Genomic DNA, 18,977 nt, shown 5'->3' with positions numbered 1-18,977 from the left:
TAAAGACCGCGACATTGACCACTCTATCTCATGGCGTATCATTTCATCCAGCTCACCTTACAACAGCTCAAGTAAAAGATGTAATCTCTGCCTCAAAGAGAAATTTTTAATTATCTGTCGACCGGATCTGTCATCACTGAACAAACGTAACGAACTAGCATCTTCTTGTCGCCACAGAAAGAAAGTGTTACTACGTAACAACTAAGCATTGCAACATTTAAATTTTAAATTTTAAATTTTAAATTTTAAATTTTCCGCAACGGTAATTCTGTAAATTTTTTAGTATATAAACGATGGTTATGTACATTCTTGTCATCAAAATCCCCTGAAGAGTGAGAGATCACGAAACAGGCTTGTCGGGATGAAAGTGTAGTTTTTTTCTTTATTTTTGATATATATATATATATATATATATATATATATATATATATATATATATATATATATATATATATATATATAGCTGGATTTTAAACAACATACCTGCACTTAAACCTAAACAGTCAGGAAACGTTCTGCCTGACTTAGCCTAATAACAATGCCCTCCCCACCCCCCATGCTTTTCACACAAACTTGCAAGTCACTCACCTGCCTTTAGGCCACACTCCAGGCTTGGTGTCAGATTGATCCAATTGATTTTCAACAGCATTTGGCTCTATGGGAGAGGTCACAAGCCAAGAAGTAACTCTGGTCTAGCAAATTAACAGCAAATTGGGCTAAGTTGATTAGGCTACAAAAGCCTCCCCTCCCCACCCCGGAGCTTTTGACACACAACCAAGAGCTACCCCCCAGCAGGTAGCCCTTACCCTGGGCTAGCTTACAGACTGGTCCTTGACGGCAAGCCCCCTCAATTGTACAGAACCACAGAGGCGTGAAGCTGGGCGTTGCCCAGCTTCACGCCCGGTTTTGGTGAGAACGTTTTTACAAATTCGCACAGATATCACACGCAAATAGGTCCCTGGAAGGAAAAAATTGAGTTCCAAGGCAAAACTCACTAGGCTAGCATGTAGTAGCTCAAGTCGGGATCAGCTCACTTACATTGACTGATAATATCTATCTGGATTTTAAACAACATACCTGCACTTAAACCTAAACAGTCAGGAAACGTTCTGCTTCACTTAGCATAATAACAATGCCCTCCCCACCCCCTATGCTTTTCACACAAACTTGCAAGTCACTCACCTGCCTTTAGGCCACACTCCAGGCTTGGTGTCAGATTGATCCAATTGATTTTCAACAGCATTTGGCTCTATGGGAGAGGTCACAAGCCAAGAAGTAACTCTGGTCTAGCAAATTAACAGCAAATTGGGCTAAGTTGATTAGGCTACAAAAGCCTCCCCTCCCCACCCCGGAGCTTTTGACACACAACCAAGAGCTACCCCCCAGCAGGTAGCCCTTACCCTGGGCTAGCTTACAGACTGGTCCTTGACGGCAAGCCCCCTCAATTTTACAGAACCACAGAGGCGTGAAGCTGGGCGTTGCCCAGCTTCACGCCCGGTTCTGGTGAGAACGTTTTTACAAATTCGCACAGATATCACACGCAAATAGGTCCCTGGAAGGAAAAAATTGAGTTCCAAGGCAAAACTCACTAGGCTAGCATGTAGTAGCTCAAGTCGGGATCAGCTCACTTACATTGACTGATAATAATTATCACATGCAAATAGTTCCCTGGAAGGAAAAAATTGAGTTTGAAGGCATAACTTACTAGGCTACCATGTAACAGCTCAAGTCGGGATAAGCTCACTTTCATTGACTGATAATAAATTATCACATACAATTAGTTCCCTGGAAGGAAAAAATTGAGTTTGAAGGCAAAACTTAGTAGGCTAGCATGTAGCAGCAGATTAAGTCGGGATAAGCTTACGTACATTGACTGCTAATAATCACACGCAAATAGTGCCCTGGAAGGGAAAAAATTGAGTTTGAAGGCAAAACTTACTAATGGCTAGCATGTAGCAGCTCAAGTCGGGATCAGCTCACTTACATTGACTGATAATAATTTTATCTGGATTTTAAACAACATACCTGAACTTAAACTAAACAGAGAGGAAAAGCTTAGCCTTAATTCAAAACCTTGGGACAATTTTTCATGTAACGAGTTGTTAGCCGATTTGTATAACTGTTGTTAATTATTGAAGTGCGAGTTAAACTTTGATTGTTAATTAGCTCTATTATCTATCATACATGTGTGTTATTGACCAAACTTGTTTGTTTGTTTTAATTATTACCCACTGTGGAGGTGAATAGTGATGGATATTTACCAAGCCGCAAAGCGGGAAGGTTAATATCCATCACTTTCACTGACACTGAGGTGAATAATTGTTTTATTATATACCCAGTACAAGCTGAATAACTAGTGGACCAAAAATTTAGTTTATTTCTGATACTATACCGACAAATGGTATGAAATTTTAAAATCTCGTGCTCCACACAGTAAGCGATTTCTTATTGTAGAAAGTTCCGTCTCACTTTCTTGCATACAAATAAAACTTTTAGAGACACTTGTTTAGTTCCTACAGTGTTATTTCTTCAATTTTCCTGTGAAATTCATCTTAATGTTGAAACCAATTGGGCACTAAAAATATTAAATGTTTTATTGTTTTCATTGTTATTTTAGTGCTCGGCAGTTTTCGTAAACAAGGGATTTTATTTTTATTTTACACCTTAGAATATGAGGTTGAAAAGATTTAAAAACTTACAATTTAAGGACGGTGCCTACTATTGTTACTGCGCATACGTTCTGCGCATCGCAAGATACTTGGGTTTCCTATGGGTGGTGCCTACTAACTGAGGAATATTTATGTGGTCTAAAACTATATGGAGAAAGCAGAACTTACCAAATGCCTTTGTTATCTCAAAAGAAAATTGAGGGTAACCGTACATTTTTCAGAGAAACTTAAGTTTCAATTTAAGAAAAACTCCCATACATTGCTTTATATTTTGGCGCTTTTTAGAGATATTGTTGCTTAATTATCTCTGAAAAATGCATGATTACTCCCAATTTTCTTTTTGGATTACAATAGGCCTTGCTAAGACCTGCTTTTCTCTCATAGTCAAAAACCGCACAAAAATACGTCGGTATCAGTAGGCACCATCCTTAATGCCATCAAACCAAACATTGTTGCCATTAATTAATTTTTTTTTTTTAACAGCTGCTTTGTTTATCGAAATAGTTCCCTCTTAAGTAACCGTGGCGAAACGGGAAGCCATCTTTTTTTTTTCAGCTGCTTGGAGGTGAATAGTACTTGACTATCACCTCCAAGCTACATGTAGCCAATCAGCACGTCCGAAAACTACTATTCACTTGTGTGGTATATACTAATTTTCATAAAACATCGCTTTTGAAAAATTCATGGATTGAAAACTTTTGGCACTAGGAAAAGGATTTTAAGAAAAAAAATTGGAAGGATGTAGCTGTGCCAGAAAGCGTCCAGTCGTGTTTTGAATTTTCCATAAAATATTTCCCTGTATTTTTCCCCGCGAACTATTTTAATAGCAGCTCGCGGCAAGTTCGCTATAAAGACAAATGTGTGGAAAGTTCAAAACACGACTGGACGCTTTCTGGCACAGCCACATCCCTCCAATTTTTTTTTTCTTAAAATATTCTTTTCCTAGTGCTAAAAGTTTCCAATTCATGAATTTTTCAGAAGCGATGTTTTATGAAAATTATTTGACATCGGATTTTCATACAAACACAGTTATTTCAAGTCTGTTTGCCTACTCGTCAAAATGGCGTCAAAAACCGTGATGAAGGCCTATCGGCAAAGTTTTTTCTTTTCTTTTTGCGTTTTATTTCGTCTCGGTCCATAAAAACGCAAAAAAAGAAAAGAGCGAGGCCAATATCCAGCCATCTTGGCCGAACAAGCTTGGTCAATAAAGGATACATTATATGGCTTTTAATTTCTTCAAGTTAAACTAGTCAACAACAAAACAAAACGGAACTTGCAACTGTTCTGCTCGGAAAGAAATTCTTTACTGACTAGCCGGCCGGTATAAGATATATTTTCATTTTTGGATTAGCATGTAATCACAGAAAACAAGGAATCCTAAATTATCCTAAGGCTCTAAGTTTATAATGGCTTAAAGGGAGCATACAATTATCGAGTACGAAAAATTTAGATTTTCGCAAGTGCGGCATTCTGCTAACTCGCCATTTTCAGCCGGTATCGCCGCGGTGGCGTAACTTAATAAACATTTTCACACATTTTTGGCCTTCGAATCAATAATTCTTGAATGAAACAATACATTTTGAAATTAGATGCAAACATAAGCCGAAAAATAGAGCGGATAAAGCAGAAAACTGGGCGAAACTTTGAAAAGATTTTGTTGTTTACAACAACCAAGTCAAGCGGCTAAATTTAACCTTCTTCGGTAAACTTGAGAAAAGCACTTTTCGAAACTGCTCTAAGTCAAACACTTAAGGCAACTTTCACTACGCTATGCGTGCAAACCTAGAGGTCTAATCAATTTAGTACTCAACTAGAGACATCCAATGAGTTTTACAAAATAAATCGATCTACACACAGAGAAACTCACCGCTGATTCGATCAACTCGCATTCATTGTAGCTGAAGCAAAATTTTCACTGCATTAGGATGATTCCATTCTCTTTCCTTTCGCTTGACAGTTTGCCGAACATGTTAGTGAACATTTCCCCGTAGAGCAACGAGGAAATCGAATAAAAGATTGCATTGATGCTCGGGATTAAACTTTCGATGCCAAGCGACGGTCAACGGGTAATCCAATCACAGCGCACGATTTGCCTCATTTTGCCGGCTCGTGGAGCCAGCCATATAATTTTCTTTTTCAATATAAGATCGGGCCGATTGTTGTGCCAAATCGGCCCGATAGATCGGGCGTGTAAATTAGTTTTAAATACCGTTTCCACCATTTTTTTTTTTAATTTAGACACCAACTTACAGGATTCAGTGGAGTTTTTACAACCTAAAATTTTGCTTACAACCACATTGCAGTAAGAACTGATTTCTTTCCTTCTGAAAATTAGATTCTAAATTTATAGGTCTTCCTTTTGCTAAGTTTTCCTAGCCACGATACAGAGACGCTAATTTGCCAACAGTCAGCGTTATTTACAAGCGATTTTGGAAAGAAGACAATGTCTATTTGTAGAGTATCAAGTTCAATTTGTTTTATTACTTATACGGCTGGATTCATGGAGTCATGAGTGGAGCTCGTGTGGAGCGGACGTGAATTTTGAGCAGCGTCTTCCCTCCTCTCTTTCGGCGAAAATCTTTGGTTAATGGGCATATGACTCGCAAGAAAAACAAACGTGGAGACCGCGGTTCGACAGAGGAAGAGACGAACGTCGCTAAACGGCCAAATAACAAACCAATCGCTCACGAAGAAGATAGCGATAACATGGCGGACCGTAAAGAATCTGATCATGCAGCTTCGGAGGAAGAACCAACGCTTTATGAAATACGTGACATGTTAGCGGACCTTCAAAAGTCGGTCACAAGCATCTTAAAAGAAAACTCTACTTTGAGAGAGGACATACAACAGTTAAAATTGTCCCTTCAGTCAAAAGAAAGAGAAGTCAGCGTTTTAAAAACATCTTTGGAAAAGGTGTCAAAAACTAATGAAACTCTGAAGACCGAACTTCAACAAGCTAAAGATAAACTCCAGAAGCAAGTGGAAGAGACGGACAATCTGTACACGGCGCTCGATGATTTGGAGCAGTATACCAGGAAAAATAGCCTAGAAATTCATGGGATACCAGAAGATTGCTATTCAACGACGGAAGAGGTAGTATTAAAATTGGCAACCTCGTTAAATGTTAATGTTAATCCGAGTGACATTGAGATAACACACAAACTCAAACGACGTGGCAATAACTCGAGTCCAGTTATCGTCAAATTTATTAGCCACAAGGTTAAAACAAGTTTATATAAGGAAAGAGTTAAGTTAAGGAATGTTAAAGTGTCGGATGTGTTTCCCGGTTATTCCAATGCAGTGAGGAGCGAAAAACCTAGAATCTTTCTCAACGAAAACCTGACGAATTATCGACGAGGACTTGTATCGAGGGCAAGCGAAATGAAAAAAGATGGGCTTTTGACGAGTTTTTGGACAATCGATGGAAAAATCTTTGTTAAAACATCACCGAGTGGCGACCCTGTTCGAATCTTCAGTTACTATGATTTAGACAACCTGTGAGCGAACTTGTTGTTTTATTCGACAAAACAATGTTTGAATTGACAGAGGAAAATTTACCGTTATTGTAATCTTTACAAATAATCTTATTAGCTTGTTGATTAACTCAGAGAGGAGGGAAATATGGGTGGGAACATTTACGAAGGTTAGTGCCCAATTCGGACTTTAAGTGTTCTGTGCTCTAAATTTTCGTTTTATTATTTTTTTTTTCGTCATATTTTTTAGTGTATTTATTAAAGCCTATTTCGTATTGAGTGTGATGTCTAACAAACAAACATGTAAAATCATCTCCCTAAATGTTCGAGGCATTAGAAATTCTATAAAGAGGAGTAGCATTTTTGCATATCTTAAAGATCAAAACGCTACCTTTTATTTTCTACAAGAAACATATTCCGAATCGTGTGATGAGTCATTCTGGAAAAACGAATGGGGAGGTGAAATCTTTTTTTCTCATGGCACTCGCCACAGTAAAGGAGCTTGCATATTATTAAATCCATCTATCAAAGAAAACAAAATTAAAAACTCCCTAAGCGACAGCTCAGGAAGAATTGTTTTAATTAACCTAATACATAATGGTATGGAATTATCACTCTGTAATATATATGCGCCCAATGATCATGCTGATCAGTTGCGATTTATTCAAGAGCTTAACAACTACCTGATAGAAAAGTCTGAATTAACGACACTCATTATAGGAGGTGACTGGAATTGTACTCTAACAAAGAAAGACAAGAAAGGTGGCTTGCCTTGGAGGCCAACCGGCTTCCGAAATCTGATCTTAACTACAATGGATATTTTTGATCTTGTAGACATACAACGAGTTAAACATCCGAATATAAACAAATACTCTTATGAGTCAAAAGCCCTAAAAATGAGATCAAGAATTGATTTTTTTCTTATAGCTAAAAATTTAACCAGATACGTTCAAAAAGTTGACATTCAACCTTCGATAGCACCCGATCATAAGACAGTCTACCTATCGTTGCACTGGACAAAAGAAACCCCAAGGGGCCCTGGTTTCTGGAAGTTTAACAACGGTTTATTGAAAGATGATACGTATACAGAACTAATCCGTAAAATGTATCCGGAATTACGAGAAAAGTATACATATATTCAAGATAAACGAATGTTTTGGGAAATTCTTAAGATGGAAATTAGGTGTATGACTATCTCATACGCTAAAAGGAAAGCCAAGGAAACTAATAAACGCGAACTTATAATCAAGGATACACTGGACAAACTTGATCATATTATCTGTAACAATGCCGATTTAACGAATATTGATCAGGAGTTAAAGCAATACGAAAACCTGAAGAAAGAACTCCAAGAATTATATGAAAATAAAGGTGAAGCGGCAAAGTTTCGATCAAAATGTTTGTGGGTAGAAAGAGGTGAAAAACCGACCAAATATTTTTTCAATCTTGAAAAAAGGAATTATAGCAGGAAAGTAATTTCAGAGTTAGAAGACGAAGATGGCGAGATTATTAACAATGAAGAGCAACTTTTGCTTGAGATAGAAAACTACTATAAAACTCTGTATTCATCCAAAGTAGATGTGACTGAGGAACAACTTAATCGTTACATAGAACACTTAGAAATCCCTCATCTCTCTCATGAGGTGAGTGAGAAGGCAGACGGCCTTCTAACGCTCGAAGAATGTAAGAAAAGTTTGGATACCTTCAGTCCTGGAAAATCTCCCGGGGAAGATGGTTTTACCGTCGAGTTTTACTCAACGTTTTTTGATCTTGTTGGAAATGACTTAGTTGAGAGTCTTAATGCTGCATACGAAAATGGACAACTGTCAATTTCTCAGCGAAGGGGTGTAATAACCCTAATACCAAAAGAAGAATCATCACCATTAAAACTTCAGAACTGGAGACCAATAACTCTTTTGAATGTTGACTACAAAATTGCTTCTAAAGCAATAGCTAGACGAATTGAACAAATGTTACCTTCCTTGATTCACCCAGATCAAACAGGTTTTATGAAGGGAAGATATATTGGTGAAAATATTAGACTAATCAGTGACGTGATGGAACAAACTAAGAAACTTAACTGCCCTGGTATACTATTGTCCTTAGATTTTCAGAAAGCTTTTGACACCTTACAATGGTCATCTATACATAATGTTCTAAAAATTTACAACTTTGGTGAAAGCCTAAGAAACTGGATAAAGGTCTTTTATACAGATATAGAAAGTACGGTACGTAATAATGGCTATGCGACTAACTGGATCAAACCTTCTACCGGCGTAAGACAAGGATGTCCACTTTCTCCGTATCTGTTTATATTAACGGCAGAACTCATGTCCACCAAAATTCGTCAAAGTAGCGATGTCAAGGGAATTTCAATCTTTGGAAAGGAAATTAAAGTTTCTCAGTTTGCAGATGATACCAACCTTCTGTGTGCTGACATCGTCTCCGTAGAAAAAGGATTACAAATTGTAACGGATTTTGGTGAAATCTCTGGTCTAAAGTTAAATATAGAGAAAACCAAAGCTATGTGGCTGGGGAAGTGGGCGGGCAACAAAAACAAGCCGTTGCATTTAAAATGGATTGGTAACCCGACTAGAATTTTAGGTATTTATTTTTCTTACGATGAGAAGGGAAACAATGAAATGAACTTTAATCTGAAGGTAAATAAAATGCAAACGAACTTAGATACATGGAGGTCAAGGGATCTAACACTTTTTGGGAAAGTCATGATAATCAAGGCGCTCGGGGTGTCATCTTTGGTGTATTCAGCTTCAAATCTGAATGTGCCAAAAGATATCGTTAACGATGTCAAAGGTAGGCTGTTTAGATTCCTTTGGAAAAATAAAAGAGACAAAATCAAAAGGGAAGGACTTTATCAGGATTATGACAAAGGTGGCCTACGTATGACGAATATAGAAGCAATGAGCGTTACGATTAGCATGGATTCCGAGACTAATACAGAATAATCATCCCAGTTGGAAATCTATTCCTGATCATCTTTTTAGGAAATATGGAGGCCTTCTTTTTCTCTTATCATGTAATTACCACGTAAATGACTTTGAAGACATACCCTCTTTTTATAAGGATATTTTGTTGTATTTCTATGAGCTGAAGAACCTTTACGGATGCCAACAAGGAAGGAATACAATCTCATTTAATAACAGGAACATACGCATCGATGGCAAAACATTTTTCTGGACAGAATGGTATAAGAAAGGTATTAGAACGATTAGAGATCTTTTGGGTGACAATGGACAAATTCTACCATTTCCTGTTTTCCAGTCGAAATATTCGTTACAAAAGACCACCTTTCTTCACTATTACCAGGTTGTTTCGGCTATTCCAAGTCACCTCCTGACAGAAGCCAAAATACAAGAATTCAACTCTGAAACCATTAACATCGAGGATCCAGAATCGTTTCGCTTAGATGAAAATGTAACTATTAACCTACTAAAAGCTAATTGCAAAGACTTTTACTGGCTAATTATTGATAGGAAATATAATGATGAACAAACAGGGCCAAAGCGGTGGAATAAAACTATTCCCATGGAGAAAACAAACTGGAAAAAGATATTTAAATCGGTTCCAAAGATGTGTAGAGAAAACAGATTAAGAGAATTTAACTTCAAATTCATTCACAGAATTGTCGTGACTAAAAAGGAGCTCTTTAGATTTAATATTAAATCAGATAGTAATTGCATATACTGCGGAGAACCAGACTCTATAGACCACACCTTTCTAGAGTGCCAATTTACAAAGTCTTTTAACAAGGATGTGCTACAATGGTTTAATGTAGAAAATAATTGTAATTTTAATTTAAACACTGAAGATTTTCTTTTTGGTGTTTCCTCTGTGTCGAGTGTTCCAACAAAGAAATTAAATTATACCCTCCTCTTCCTACGTTATTATATTTATAAAAAAAAGCTCCAGAATGACTCGCCACTTCTATTACTCCCGGACTTTATCAAAAAAATGAAATATAAATATAAAATTGAAAATATTTCTTAAGATATACATAATGAATGCTCCCCTTCTTCTTACTTTGTAAAGTGCAGTAAGTATTGTACGTTTTAGGCTTTAAATGTTGTATGTGTTTGGAATAAAGGTATATTGAAAAAAAAAAAAAAAAATTACTTATACGGCTTTATTGCGTGAAGTTTTTTTCGCCGATTACACACTGATTACCGGCATGGTACTTGGCCAATGTTACCATAAGATTATAAGGTTTTAAAATTTAGTATTAAAAGCTAACAATAATTGACTTCTGTTAAGATACATTATCACGAAAATCACTTATCAGGCCCGGTAAGTTACCGGGACTTTCGAGAAACGCCCCCGCCCCCTACTTTCAAGAACTGGGCACCAGTTCTATTTCATTTCATAAATTTTAGAACAAGTTTTCCAGTGAATTCTGACTTCAGACATTTGAACACAAAGGGAAATTAAGGCAGCCTATAACCGGTCTGTACATTGTACGTGACATCGCTGAACTAAAGTTGTGTAATCGGTTTTTGAAAGAGGCGTGATTCGAACACGTTATCAGATACTTTTATCGGCTGCTTTCAGAATTGAAAAGAATGTTCAGGAATTTACGAGATTACTTTCCTAGTTGCTACATAAACGACAACTCATTGCCACTCTCCACAAATTATTGTCTTCTGTTGCACGTTAAAGCAAAGGAAATGGCTTCGATTTCTGATTCAGGGTCCGAGGCACGCGTCCGTCTGGCAAACCAATCGGCAAGCACATGCGATGAGCCGTCAATCGATGTAAACAAGTTAGTGTATCGATTCGACCCCCACAGCCGTTGGACATATTTCCGAGATGGTGCTCCTCTCGCAAGTTCAGTTGAAAGAGGGCCACAGAAAACTAGGTCTAAACTTCAAAAGGTTTACGTTAACAAACAGAGAAAAATAACTGCACGGAAAAACAGACCTTATCGAGAACTAGCACGAATGTCTTTGATTTGTTCTTGCGATCAAGGCTGTCTAATGAGACGGCCACCTGGTGAATGTCGTCAATTAATACACGTGTTAAGACAAAACTTCTATCAGAAAAGTTATAACGAACAGAATTACATTCTTTCGGGACTAATGGAAGTCAGTGTTTGTCCGAGTGGAGTCAGGAGAGTTACCTACCGAATACCAACTTTAGGAACAGTTTGTCGTGGCGCGTTTGAGAAATGTTATGCAATTTCTAACGCCAAAATCAAAGTTCTTCTTAGGAAAATGAACGCCGATGGTGTCACAATTCAGCAAGACATGAGAGGGCGGCATGGAAATAATGCAAGAAAACTTTTGCCAGAGGCGCGGAGGGCTGTGATTGACTTCATCTGCTCGTATAAGGCGGATGCGTCACATTACCGAAGAGCAAGGACTCAGAAGAGGTACTTTGACTCAAATGTGTCCATGAGGAAGATGTGGCGTGACTTTGTTGCAAAGAACCCTGATTTTAAAACGAACCGGTCACAGATAAAAAATAGGGGTCCTGTGATAAGTTTTTCCTCTTTTAGAAACATTTTTAATTTAAACTTGCGAGACATGCTTAGTTTTCGAAAAGCTAGGATAGATACTTGTCAGTACTGCGATCAAATGGAAAACCAAATTAATACTCTGTGTTTAGAAATTAAGAACGGTATTGCCGAACGCGTCAGTGATTTAGAGCGTCTACGACAGGAACACGACGCACACAAGCTAGAAAGTGAAACGAGATTCGCTTCCCAAAAATATGACATGGTTGTTCTTTCAAAGAGACGGTGATTTCAAGAACTGTTCCTTAAAAAAACTGTTTTGCGTATGCAGTCAGTCTCGCATCCCAGCACTGTGCATTTAATTTATCAGTATTATTTTGAATAGAACTCCGACTTTTTCTTAATAAACTGTGTTTAAATTTAGAAGTGCCTTTTAGTTTTATCTCTATTTAAACCTGCTACAAAGAAATTCCTAGTGTCGTTTGGTACCCTGGCTGTTTTTGAAAGAAGACGGAAATATAATACTCGTATTATTATGGGTTAGGGACCAAGTTCTCTTTTCACGTTTTTTATGGACCGGTCTGTAGAAACACGAAAAGAAAAACAAAAAACAACAACAACGTACAACGAGGCCACTGCCAAATAAGCTTGGTCAGTAAAGCAGTTGTTTTGCGGCTTTACTGTCTAAAGCATAGCACAAAGGAGACTGACAACTTTTCTGTTCAGTGCTTGGACAGCTGAACTCTTAAGGTGAAAAAAATATATTCAGTGGATTTACATTACCATGTAATCTGATGGAAAACGGGCTATCAAAAAATAACTCTTAGAGCCTGGGAATTACGTTGGATGCAAGTTTGACATCTAATGAGCATAACACTAAGGTATAAGTAATCTCTAAATGTACGAATCAATCGTGTTAAGCATCTGCTTGATAATTCCACTACTGATGTCGCTGTTAAATGCTATCGTATTTAGCAAGCTTTTCTGGTCCCCCTCTGTTTGGTCTAACATCACAAAGAGGAACGTTGCGTGCGTGCAGACAGTGCAGAATTTAGCTGCTCGCATTGCAACTGGAGTAAAGTTAAGAGATATCATCATCTCACGCCATCTTTAAAACCGCTTCACTGGTTGCCATAATGACTTTTAAATGTGTTAGAGGACTCGCCCCGCCCTATCTCAGAAATAAACTTTAAAATTAAGAAAAAGAGCGTTGTGTACTCTCCTTATACCAGAAACATCAATAGGAAAATAACATGGGCTTTTTAAACAAAGGGTTTCTTTATTCTTAATGAAAGAAGGTAGAAATTTATAAAGACGTCTTTTCACTTGTTGAAACAGACGTTGCCGATAAAGGGGCTACGTAAGAACAGGTTTATTTTTCTATATGACTTGAGCGTGCAATAAGTTGCATATGCCATTTGGCGCGCGAGGGCCGAATAAAAGCAAGAATTGGCATTATTTTCAAAACACAAGGCGTACGTTTGTTAAAAATTTCTCAGTGGTATATACTAAAACAATTATTCACCTCCGTGTCGGTGAATAGTGATGGATATTTACCTCGCCGCTTCGCGGCTCGGTAAATATTCATCACTATTCACCTCCACTTCGGTGAATAATTCTTAATTATCCAGCTGAGGTCAATGATTGCATTGCCTCTGAGCGTTCAAATAAAACATGACTTACAGGGCATAATTACACTAAGTCAACACTGAACTGTGGCCACTAGCGCCATGCTTCAATTAGTTGTATGGTAAAAACTTGTTCGAAAAAAAATACCATTTGTTAAAATGTACTATTGTTATATGCCCCCACCCCCTTATATTTAAGTAATCGACATTCAGTGGAAATTACTTTTTTTTTATTAAACCCATGCAGTGAATGTAAAACCTACATCTAATATAACATCAGTACAACTTTACTTAAAGCCCTTCTTACTGCAGCACCAACTCAGTCGTCATAACATCTTTTCAACATTTCATTTCAAGCTAGTGAATACTAAAATCCTATTTATTTCTTCATTATTTTCACTGTGTTGCATTATCATTTTCATCATCAGTAGACGGCAGTGATTCATAAAATCGAACGGCATGTTCAGATAAGTATTTCTGTGCTAATTTAATACAAGATCGTTTAACGTCCTCGCGTAGCGGCCTCCTTTCCTGTCGTAAAGTAGTGAGAAGTTCTGGTCTTAGCTCAGCAGCTTGTTTCTTCTTTATAAAGGAAACTTTCCGCGGTAATTGTTTAGGATTTATTTTGAATCTAATGAAGACGTGTTCAGGATGATGTACCAGCTGAAACTCCCCCTCTTCATTAACTCGTTCTCCATATCCGAAATTGAGCCAGGCGATGCTTTTGACCTCAAACCTTTCCCCTTCTAAGTCCTCGTTACGGCTTACGTACTGTAGTCGAAGGAAAGATTTGTAGTCCTTTATCATGTCTAGGGTAACGCAATGCACTGTGACGCCGGATAGTTTTTCTTGTTCCAAAACTGTTGCCCATTTTTGCGGGGTGTCAATAACTTCGTGCTTTTGGAAAAGCGTTTGTATATTTCCAAATCGTCTATCGCAAACGGAGTAAGTGTGGCCCTCAAGCAAAAATTTCAAGTCAACTCTTAGAAATTGTCCCCTTTTTACTACATGGTCCAGGTAGAAAAACAGGAAGCATTCCTTGAATTGTCCAGGAGCATTATCACACCAAATAATTAAATGGTCATGCTTTCCAAGCTTATTTTCAAGTTCAATGAGCAAATAATCCATTAAAGATATCACCTCGTTTGGTCCAGTGGTACCGATGGTTTCATCGTACAGAAAACAATGAATGTTGTCGTCGTTGGCGCAGTATATACCCAAGTGGTGTGTTCTAAGCCTCGTGCAGTAATACGCGTCTTGGGAACTGACTTTGGGTGTCTTGAGCGATTTATCAAAATCCAGCTGCAAGGTAATTGTTCTTGGGAACATATCTCTGTGAATATAATGTGTCTCAATATCTAATTATATAAAGAAACTCGTTATATTTATCCTTTGGCAAGCGTATTTATTTTAGCCGGAAGATACGAGAAGCTTCTTGTGACGTGAAACTGGTAAGTTATAGGAGCGTTCTAGAAGAGATTAAGATTTCGCAATTGCAATCACTGCTGCGGATGCAGTATTTACAGTAATCCCGTTTATTTTTCTCCTTTTACTTATTCATTTATCACGCAAAGAAGGTGCATACAATAAATTGATAATTAGACTATGAACCTTAATTTTTTTACGAAGTAAAACAAGTGCCATTCTCAGACATTGAGGATAATTCGGAAAGAAGTTTTTGTGTACAGCAGCACGACGGGGTGTTTTTGTAGAACTGTCATCTGGTGGTGTAGACATCATAGATAATTGCTCAATTATCGGGCAACCAGACCACTTGAGATACAATGAAGAGGGTATATTTGTTTTACTTTTCGCGAAAGTTCAAGTGATTGCTGGGGGAAAGGAGCCAAAAAACTAGGACACTATACTGGCCTAAGATCTGGTTATCACTAGGTTAGGTTTCAGTTATATAACATCTCGTTGAACTATTGGATAGAGCTTCCTGATGACAATTTGATTTTTGCTTGTTTCCAAGCCACGCTGTGCTGCTCCTTCTTTTGTTTTCTTTTTTCGCGAATTGTAATTAACTGGTCCGAGCCTGTGGAACTTTGGACCCACTAAACGTTTTAAAAACAATCGTATCTGATTGCATTATTTTGGTATAACAGGGCAGGGACGGCGGAGGCTATTTTCAACTGGGGGGCTTGAAAACGAGCGCCGGGTTCGCGAGTCATCCTCCCCCAGGAAACTTTAAAATCTAGAGGCTCGGAAATGGTTTTTCAACATTTTCTATGAGATATTTTCTGCCGAAAAGTTTCCGACAGTTTTTGTATAAGGTCGTAGCTTTGTAAATTCTCGTCATGAAATAAAGCAAGTACGATTCAAACACTTCTTTCATCTAGTGGATATACTTTTATGTATTCTACTTTTTTTCTAATGAAAATAACTTGCGAGCATGAATCGAATTAACGTTAACAGAAGTAGTTTACTACTCAGTCAAAAATGTTAAGAGATACGACCCGCCGTTCCCTTGCTCAAGAATGACAACAATAACGGAGTCAATAAAAGTAACTAAATGTTATAACAATTATAAAATTGTCTTTTACAACATATTATTACAAGTTTTGCTCCATGAGTCGGTAGTTCAGTGTAGCAACGGCACTCTTATACCACAATAGTTAATGAAAATCCGCCACCGTGAATTTCCCGAATTTGCTCGCATGATGTGGCTCACTAGTGCCCACTTCATAACGTGAATGAGCGCGCCGTTTTCTTGGGAGCATCTTCTTTCTCTTGTATCCTTCATATGTTCATATGTCTTCGCAATAGGTAGAGGGGGGCTACCCCCACCCCCCTCCCCCCCCCCCAAAAAAAAAAATTCCCTGACCCGCCGTCCCTTCAGGGTACAATAATCTTCATGGGGAAAATATAATTTGGAATAAAGTTCTACCGTAAGCAAGAGTTTCAGTGTGTCGAATTCTGATTAGTTCAACACAATCACTTTAATTTTATATAGGGAGTCCAACGTCCCTTTCAAGCATTGACGGATTGTTGTAAGCAAGTACGTATATCACATTTGAGTTTTCTCCAAAGCCGCCAACAAAATGAACTAATGTTGAGGCCAAAACGCCACTGGTTTCTATTTTAAAGCTTTAAACAGTAACCTCAAAAGAAGAAGCGTAGGGCAAAATGTCCTTTTCTAAAACGATTTATTACTCTTGCTGTTGCGAAAGAAAATGAACGCAGATTGTACCAGCAGAGGACATATTCCGAGAGTAATGCGCTGCGGTGCCTGTGTGAACTGAAGATGACAGTCTGCATGGCCAGACTAATTACCTGATAAAGGAGACAGCTTTTTATAAGGCAAGTATAACAGTATCTCAATGCTGCCAGTTTTGCAGTCCTAAATTGGGCTACCTTTTATCCAGAGTATTTGGTCATTAGTTATGAGTAAAAGAGCAAATTTCTTTGTCTAATGGGCAAAATCTTATCTTCAGTGGAGAAAGAAATTAATGGCCTTAAAATTATTTTCCAACATAGTTTCGGTAAATTGATTTCAGTTATTGTAAATTTATCCGCTTCCCATTCGAGAAACACGTCACACAGTTTCAACAATAAATTGAGGATATATTTTCAACGAGCACACGTTTTTTTTTTCTGAACAGTACTTCGGGACATGTAAAACTTCAAAACTACCGTAGTCTTCTAATTTGTTCACCTTTTACGTGTCACTGGCCTTAGCATATTTCTCGTTTTCATTGAGAATTATTGTAAATACAAATGAGACCTTCTATTTGTAGTCGAACCAGCGGTGACTGTGATCACAGTTGAAGTCAGTTAGTCAGTTACAGGGAGTCACCTTGCTAGGAAAACAACCTTCCTTCGTCAAATCGTCGTCATATCTTTTCTCGGAAGGAAAGCCACACAAATGTTGGTCACCGAAGGACACTTTCAGAATGGTTTTACTGTTTTATTGACAAATATGGAGCAGTACAGTACAACACAACAAAATACAATACTGAAATGTATACTTCCAAAAAACACTAAACTGAGGTTAAGAAAAACTACTTACAACTTGATATCTCCTATTTTCAACTCAACTTTTGAACATAAAAACGCAGAATTTTCCTAACTGATTTTATTGTGCATAATCTTCGCTAATTTCATACCTTTGTCTGGCTTCAAAAACAAGTGCATGCAGGCAAGGCACGATATAAAAAACAATTCAATCGTTCACTTGAAGCAATCGAATTTTTGTTTTCTATTTTAACAGCTATTTAAAGAAGCAATTAAAGAAAAAGCAAAAAAAAGCTGTGGCTGGGAAATCAAATCCAGCACAAAAGATAATTAAGAAAATCAATGGCTACACGAGATTAGAATTACACTGCACCAGAAGGGAGCCAGGCATCGAATTTGGGGGACGTGTGATGCTGCAACGAGTTCAGCATTAAATGTCGCTCAATCCAAAATCTGAGCCACCAATTGAGGTCAGTAACGCACTTGCTGGTAAGCAAAAGTTAAAATATATTTCGCTGATTTACTCGAAAGAGTCTAACGTTATCAATTTCCTCCATAGTTACACAGTGACCAATCGACCCATGCGGCGCGGGAATTTGGGCTTTCGCCTCGAGGGGTATTCGCAGATATGAAGTCATGTGCGAGTGTGAACGGGAAATTATCCGATTAGAAGAGGCTAAGAAAAAGGAAAGCCTGTATAAAAAGGACGGATCGCCATGCGCCTCAATGGTGATCGACAGTGTTGGACATCAGATTGCGTGAGTTTTAAAGATATGTGCTTGTGCCAAATTGTATTAATCCCATAGCTGGACTCCATTATGGTAGACAATTTTCTAACAAGTTGAACAAGAATACCAGTCTACCGTTTTCATGGTTTCTTTCTTTGCTTTCATTAAGATAGATCCTTTTGAAGGTTATCCCACTAATTCACTAATTTGGGGCGCTACCCCAAGGACTCAAGGCAGAATGCCAATGTGAGGCCCTTCGTATTACTGCTTAAAAACAACACAGACCATCCCCGTGTTTTCTTTGTTGCCCTTCGTGATATTACAGAGACAACGGAACTTCCGTGGAACTATAACAATGCTAAGTGGGGAATCCAGCAACACAGGCCAACTCTTCTTTTTAAGAGAATCGCGATACACTCTTTTCTTTTCATAAGAATGTTATTTTTTCGGGCCCAGACTGAACACTCTTCTTTTTCTGCCGATGTTACGCTGAAAATATTCTTGTGAGCATTCTTAGATTTTAGCGTATGACAATCAGTTTATCAGTTGGCTAGTTTTGCCGTTTAGATGCAAAGAATTATATTCTTTCCAAATCTCGGGCTCGGGTTTATTTTTAAAATATTCTTAAATTTCCGCAAATTTCAGCTTCGAAATTCTTATGAAATAAATTCCTATAAAAAGAAAAGAGTGTAAACAGTAAAAATGTCAGTTCTCAGTTCCACAAACCTAACTCTTGTATTTGACTATTAAATAAAAACTAGAGTAGGTAAACTAACGCCTCTTTCGCGTATTTATCATTCACTCTGCGTAAAGAGAAAGGTTTGACAAGAAGGTAGCTCTAGAGAGACACCATGTATTTTGCTTACTGTTCAAATCCCTTTTGAAATACCGTTTCAAACAATTATTCTCCTGCTTGGATATGAGATTTTCGGCTTGTTCACAAGAAAAGGCAATTATTTAATTTGTTATATAATGTGGTTTTGTATACATTAGCTGAAAACAGCGTAAAAAAAAGAGAAAATGAAAAATACCCCACATTTCTGGGAAGGATG

General features: G+C 37.8%; 1 protein-coding gene and 1 long non-coding RNA gene across 2 annotated transcripts; both read right to left on the bottom strand.

The window, feature by feature from the left end:
• Positions 1 to 588: 588 nt before the first annotated feature.
• LOC146450742 (uncharacterized) lies at positions 589 to 4,708 on the bottom strand. The gene is made up of 3 exons (XR_014860236.1): positions 4,537 to 4,708; positions 1,183 to 1,249; positions 589 to 655 (listed from the first exon to the last, which is right to left on the bottom strand). It is a non-coding gene; the product is annotated as an uncharacterized LOC146450742 (long non-coding RNA).
• An 8,835-nt stretch (positions 4,709 to 13,543) lies between these two features.
• Positions 13,544 to 14,577, bottom strand: LOC146450741 (uncharacterized). Its single transcript, XM_085100041.1, has one exon. It carries the CDS (start codon positions 14,567 to 14,569, stop codon positions 13,637 to 13,639), a length of 933 nt encoding a protein of 310 aa, XP_084956167.1. The 5' UTR covers positions 14,570 to 14,577; the 3' UTR covers positions 13,544 to 13,636.
• Between the last annotated feature and the right edge of the window lie 4,400 nt (positions 14,578 to 18,977).

This window comes from Pavona decussata, unplaced genomic scaffold (genome assembly GCF_977016875.1).
Source record: "Pavona decussata unplaced genomic scaffold, jaPavDecu1.1 SCAFFOLD_428, whole genome shotgun sequence".
Classification (NCBI taxonomy): Eukaryota; Metazoa; Cnidaria; class Anthozoa; order Scleractinia; family Agariciidae; genus Pavona; species Pavona decussata.
This window is presented reverse-complemented; position numbering and strand designations above follow the sequence as displayed.